The following is a 6388-nucleotide window of genomic DNA, read 5'->3' as shown; positions in this document are numbered from 1 at the left end:
TTTTCTTCCTCTGTTGTAGAATTTTCATTCTTTTTCTGCATCGAGAAAAAAATCATGAGATAACGATTTTTATTTATTACAAGTTGTAGTAATGTTAATTATAAGAAAAAAATTTAAACAATAGATAGTTGAATTTTCAATAAATTTAATAATAGTAAATTTAGTTGAAAACTAAATATAAGAAATCTCATCAGGCAAATGATATTTCTCTCGAGCATCGAATGGGCACGTCACAAGCAGGAGCGAAAAAAAGAGTCACACCGAGCTAGTAAGTCAAAGGTAGTAGTAACAGGCCAAAATTGGTCTGGCGATGAGCTAAGCAGTGAACTATCGCTTCTCCCTCATGTCCGATCGTATCTTTTTTTCTCCGCAAACTTTTACTTTTACTTTCGAGCAGAGACAATTTGCGAGATCGCGTGGGAGAATTGCTAAAGAGACTTTTAAAGTCATTATTTACCTTTGTAAAAAAATCCCACGTTTTCTACTTCAATTTTTTTTTTTTATTTCTACATTGTTTCGTGTGAAAAGTAATTTTCTAATGCAGCAATTATTGCATTTGTGCATGCATGATGCATAAAATTCTTATTTTTATCCATATTTTTTTTCTTATTCATATATTTTTTTATTAATACGCATTTCAAGGTCTTTTAATTAACTATTTGTACCAGAAAACAAAATTAATTTAAAAAAAATAAAAATAAAAAAAGGAAAGTTTTGATAACTCCGATTAGATTGTAATACAGAATTATTTATTCTTCCATCCCTCTCCTTCTATAAACATACAAAAATAGTAAACTCATTTGGCGACTCTTCTTTTGCTCTTCTCGGCGAAAAATGCATCGTCAACAATTATTACTTTTCATTCATTAAAATACTATCGCTTCGTTTACTATGCTTTTAGTTCACAATATCATTATCCAATCTTTATCCGTTTTTATTTATATATATATACTCTTTTCTTTTGGATATACGTATATATTTATATATAGATATATCAAAAATATCCCTAATCAAATAGAGCATTTATATATGGAGTACCTGCAGGTACGACTTTGTTTTCAATTTATTTCTCCGTAGCTATTCATGTCTATAACAATTTTTCGACATTCTTACATTCTCTTTTTTCTCTTTGCTTCAATCTCGTTACACATTTTCAAAATCATCATCGTGCAAGCTATTTGGCTTTTCGATTCAAAACAATAAACATAATGGGAAAAAAAGAAAAAGAAACGGAGGAATGTTGCAAAAGGAAGCAGCTTTCGTACTTTACAAGATACTTAAGCAATTTTTACAAGTTTTTGTTGATATTTTAATCACCACAAAACAAATTTTAATGTTAGAACTTTATCAGACGCTCGTCAATTCTTCAAATTTAAAGCTCTCTCTTAAGTTTTTCTCTACTCCAACAAATAACAATCAATAGAAAATTAAACGCTTTATTCAAAAAACATTATCACAAGGCAATTTCATTCGATAATATAAAAATATTAATGCAATATTAGGGAATAAATTTTCAACACTTATTTCTTCAAATCTTCGATGTTTTTTTATTCCCCCAATTTCGTGCGGCATAAAATTTTCGCAGAAAAAACCATGGCCGCTCGCTAAGCTGTCCTTTTGCTTTTTGTTTCTTGATATGTTCTTTACATCCACTCCGTTCTTTGAATGTTAAATTTTTGATAAGGATAATTTGAAATATATTTCGCACTTACAAAAAGAAAGTATATACAGTGCAAAATAATAGTAAAGGAAAAAAATTTTTTTACATCTGAATTCACCATAAACTAAAATTCTACGTTTGTTTCTTGAAATATGTACAATGCAGATATATATGTATATCTATTCATGTATATATACAGTATTATGATGTATAACGTAATAAATAAGCTCAACGCATTACAATTAATCTTTCTTTAATAGTTTAACGATTAATAAAATGACGCGCAAGCCTTACGCTTTTCTTCTAAAACAACTACGTCAATGATTTAGGGCAGGGGAAAAGGGATAATAATTACAAAAAATGGTAGTCATATAGTCTCATAATTGTCCCGACGATCGTTATTGTTTTTCCTAACGAGGTGCAATGATTATTGTTCTCCTAAGTAATTCGATCGTTTCTCTAGCAAATTTGCATTGAACGGGAAAAAAAACGTATTTCAAAGTAAAAGATATTATAGTATTAGTCCTAAAAAATAATTCATTATTATATAAATCGCCGACTCGATCCGAGGAACGTTCTCACGGCAAAATTTTTCGGATGTGCCGACGAGGAAAATTCTTTCTTTAAAGGCGCGTGTCTCCACGTTTGTTTGCGCTTCGTTTCTTGCAAAACTGAAAGTTTCTCGCTTTAAATTACATATCACATCAAAGAGAATCGGGCGTCTCTTCGTTTTTCAATATATTGGCTTCTCATCCTTTATCACTTATTGTTTCTAACAACAGCACGTTTGTAATAACAAAACGAAGGTATGTGTGCTTGTGTGTACACTATCGTCGCAAAGGTCAATGTCATTGAGCAGCTGAACGAAGAATTTGCAATTCTTTTTACACAGAGTTGAAAAATGTGCGAGTCACCGTGCACCGAGTTAAATTTTTTCAATCGTATACATGGTCGAATATTCCCCAGCTGAACGATTCGTTGATTATACAAAATATTTTTTTAAATGTTCTATATATCTTTTAAGAAAGGCAGTTTTAAAGCTTTCTCTTTTTTTCCTTTTTCAATATAAAGCTTTCTAATGTGTGATTGAACATAACTTATTGAGTTGTCATTATTTGACGAACCTCTAAAATTCTTCGTTCACACTATTCTATTATAAATTAATTCGTTTCTTCGAATCAACTTGTTTTTTTTCTTTCAATTTCAACAATATGAAATTAGCGAAAATAAAAAAAAAAAAAAAAAAAAAAAAAAAAACGACGAGAGATGAACTTTTTTTTTAGAAAAGTCTTTCCAGCTTCAGCATCGCGTGCGTGTCACTTTATTATTTAGGCACTTTTTATTCATTTTGTCATTTGTTTTAATTTCATTCGTTCAAGTCCCTATCAATTGGGTTGAAATAAAAAATACAGTTTTTAGTTAATTTTGAGCGAGCTCTTTCACTTACTTCCACCATCCTATGCACAGAAAGAAAATAAGGACACCAAGGGTGAAGCGTGGAGAAAACACACAGAAAGGAACGGTTGCTCTCAATAGTAACATCAGCGTTCCTCTGGCTAATGCGAATTACCATTAGCGTTGAGGAACAAGCAACAATCGATTCGTGCGTCGATGAAGTGCCATTGTGAGTCTCGAACAGCGGCGCTTTTTTTTACGCCGTCGTGCTATGGTTTGGTATCACTTATCATGTCCTTGCTGTATCCGCGACACCGTCTGCGGTATAACGGTTAAACTTTTGGGGATCTTCGGCAAAATTGGTATGGGCGTGCTCGTAGCCGCCAGCGCTGATCCACTCGTGCTTGTCGTCTTGGTCGTCACTTGAATCGATTTGGGCAGGTTCAGCGTATGGATATAATTTTGCGTAGGAGTATTTTCATTTGCCAATCTATCGCAAACTAAAGGCTCAAAGTCACTACGACTGCGCTGGGCGTACATCTCTTGCTGCATACGCAGGTGCTTCTGAAACTGCGACTGCTGATGCTGCTGGGCGAGCAGCTGTTGAGCTTTCTGAATATACACAGAGCTAGGTTTACCGTACGAGCCTTGACCTGTGCTACCTGTAAGTTAAAATATATATTTAGTATTGATAGTTACACAACTTCAATAAGACCTGTTTATACGCAAACACCCACCTGAGCTAGAAGAAAGATTCGACCTGCTCTGCTTGACATTCATTATCTGCTTCTGTCTTTTGAGGTTTTGGTACTTCCTGAAGTCAGGCTCCGAGAGCTGAATCATTTTACCGCTCAACGACACTGTATTACTTCCACCGTGTACTTTCTGAATGGGTATCGTTTCTTTTCTCTTGGCACTTCCATTCACACCACTCCCACTTGCGTTTGGTCGCTGCAAGTTTGATGGTGGCTTTTTGGTGATCGAAACCATAGGTGTGAGCTTCACTACTTTCGATGATGAATGCTCAAGTTTAGATAATTGCGCTGGTATGTTGGCAATACTCGAACTCGAAGAACTTGTGCTCAAGTGATGTGGAACGTAAGAACGATTCTCGAGTATGTAACCACCACTCAGGCGCCGTGAGTTGTTGAGATCAACAGTCGGATCAACCGACATCGGTTCGTCCATTTTCTCTGGGCCTTCATAGGAGATGAGACGATTCTGAACCGAAGTGGAATAATTTATCGCGTTTCTTGAAGCATTTGGGGCAAGAATCAAATCGCCAGACCTGTATTAATTAAATAATTTAACATTCGAGTAAGTGAACAAAACTGGCATGGTAGAAATTTAAAATGGACAAAACGAAACTTACCTGTAGTATTTTTCCAAAAGAACAAGATGCCGTAAAAAGCTACTCATGTTGCCGTAAGGTCTCTGTAGTTCTTGCCACAGCAGCTTTGTATCCCTGTCGTACTGAACAATTGTCATGCACTTCTCCCAACCTTGCGGTGTGACCTCTCTGACGTTATTGAATTCAACGCCAGCTTGCAAATTCATTTCTTCTTCACCGGGGAACAAGGTGCGCACACTTATAGAAGGGTTGTTGCCGAGTCGTTGGACAACAGGGGTAATATCGTTGCTTGGGACGTCTAAGCATGATTTCTTTGGCAGAACAGTTAGCGTGACCTCCTTATCCCTCGTGAGGATTTGCATGACGTCGCTTGGGTTTTGATGTATCAGAGTCGGGCCTAGAGTATCAAGGTTCTTGCGTTTCTTCAACTTTTCGATAGCTCCCTCGATACTCATGCACCGCGACTCTGTATTGACTATGGACGAGATCACAACAGAGCCTTCCTCCTTTATCGTCACTTCAGGTTCAATGACATCATGATGAGGCGGCTCTGGCGTTGATTTGTCGGAAGCTGAGGTTGACAAAGTCTCGATGCGATCAATCGGTGACTTTGAGAGCTTACGGTTTGGCTTGAATTTTTTATTAGTAATGGTGATCGATAGCCTGTCTGGTCCGTCCTTTCTCTTCCTGTCCGATTGATTCACAGACAATTCCTGCTCGCCCTCTTCCTCGCTCACGCATCCACCTGTATAACGATTTCCAATCCTCTCACCGTAATTTTCTAGGAAATGCCTGTTATTCTCGTTTAGAGAGTCCGACGGTTGGAGTAACAGCTTCGTGAAAAACTTGCACAGTTTGCAGTAAAACGAATCTGGATAGATGAACGTTGGAATTCCCATTTCCCAGATGCGTGGATGCAGCTCTTTGATCGTTGACTCGGTTAATGGTAAAAAGAAATAACTGTTTCGCGGAAGACGGCGCTTGCACAATACGCACTTGAGAAAACACGCAATTTCATTGTAATGAGACTCACAAAAAGGTACCAAATTGTGCTGTGCAGCCTTCCAATCTATGTTGACCTTCCATTTCTAATGAGAAAAAAAAGGGTTAAAATTTCAGGCTTTGCATGCTTATGAAATACGATTATCCAATGATTCATAAGTGTAACTTACAATGTCTTCATCTCTCCTGTCAACTTCATCTTCTTTTTTGTCTTTAACTTTGTCAAGGTAAGACTTTTCCATTAAATGTCTTTTAATTTTAACGAGCCAACGGCGCTTTACATGACTTTTTACTGGTGCGTTGCATTCCTGAACTATACACTTTGTTTCTTGGAAGTGAGTATTTCTGCGTGGCAGCTTCATCAGCTGAGTCGTCGGGCTTGCATTTGCCTTGAAAGTACCAAGTTTTTCCTCTTATAAGATACTTGTATATTTTCAAAAGCTCATAATGAAATATGTCAGTGGTTAAATTACCTTCCGGTCGATGTGTCGATAGCAAGCATCGCAAAGACATGAGTCCGGAGTGATGTGAGTCTCAATGACGAGAATTTTGTTCCTACGTTCGTCAGACTTCATCTGAGCCAGGTGCATAGGCGTATCCAAAGAGCCAAATTTCCCATAACAATAACAACAATTGTCAGAGCACAACCGTTCTGGATGAATAGAAAAGGACGAGGACTTTTCAGGGATAACCAATGACTGGCGATCTTTTAATGGTGCTTCCTCGTTTTCATCAGCATTGTCTGAAAAAAAAAAGAAAATTTCTTGATCAAGAAAAATAAAAATTGTCTACAGACTGCATTAGCTGTTTGCAAAAAGCATGTAAAGCTTTTGAATTTTGTTAATGTTTGAATTAAAAAAAAATTACTGTTTACTTTGTTAATCGAGGATTAGTGTGTATGCTTTGGCAAAAATTAAATGAACAGTGTGAATGGGAAGCTTCAAGAGTTAGAGATAGGTTTAGATAATAAATGTGGTTAT

The 6388-nt window shown here is 36.4% G+C and overlaps 1 protein-coding gene across 10 annotated transcripts in view; it reads right to left on the bottom strand.

The window, feature by feature from the left end:
• Positions 1–1422: 1422 nt before the first annotated feature.
• east (enhanced adult sensory threshold) overlaps positions 1423–6388 on the bottom strand; it is a 38837-nt gene continuing 33871 nt past the window's right edge. For all 10 annotated transcript variants that reach the window (XM_089594538.1, XM_089594532.1, XM_089594537.1 and 7 more), the window contains 5 exons: positions 5882–6150; positions 5579–5797; positions 4428–5494; positions 3793–4343; positions 1423–3717 (listed from right to left, as the gene is read on the bottom strand). In XM_089594538.1, the coding sequence (XP_089450664.1) occupies positions 3338–3717; positions 3793–4343; positions 4428–5494; positions 5579–5797; positions 5882–6150 (2486 nt within the window). In that variant the 3' untranslated portion in view covers positions 1423–3337. The remainder of the gene's footprint in view (positions 3718–3792; positions 4344–4427; positions 5495–5578; positions 5798–5881; positions 6151–6388) is intronic.

The sequence above is a fragment of the Copidosoma floridanum genome, unplaced genomic scaffold (assembly GCF_036245765.1).
Source record: "Copidosoma floridanum isolate Cflo_tuat_1 unplaced genomic scaffold, Cflo_Japanese_pri ptg000021l, whole genome shotgun sequence".
Classification (NCBI taxonomy): Eukaryota; Metazoa; Arthropoda; class Insecta; order Hymenoptera; family Encyrtidae; genus Copidosoma; species Copidosoma floridanum.
The sequence above is the reverse complement of the archived record's forward strand: the minus strand, read 5'-3'. Positions and strand labels throughout refer to the sequence as shown.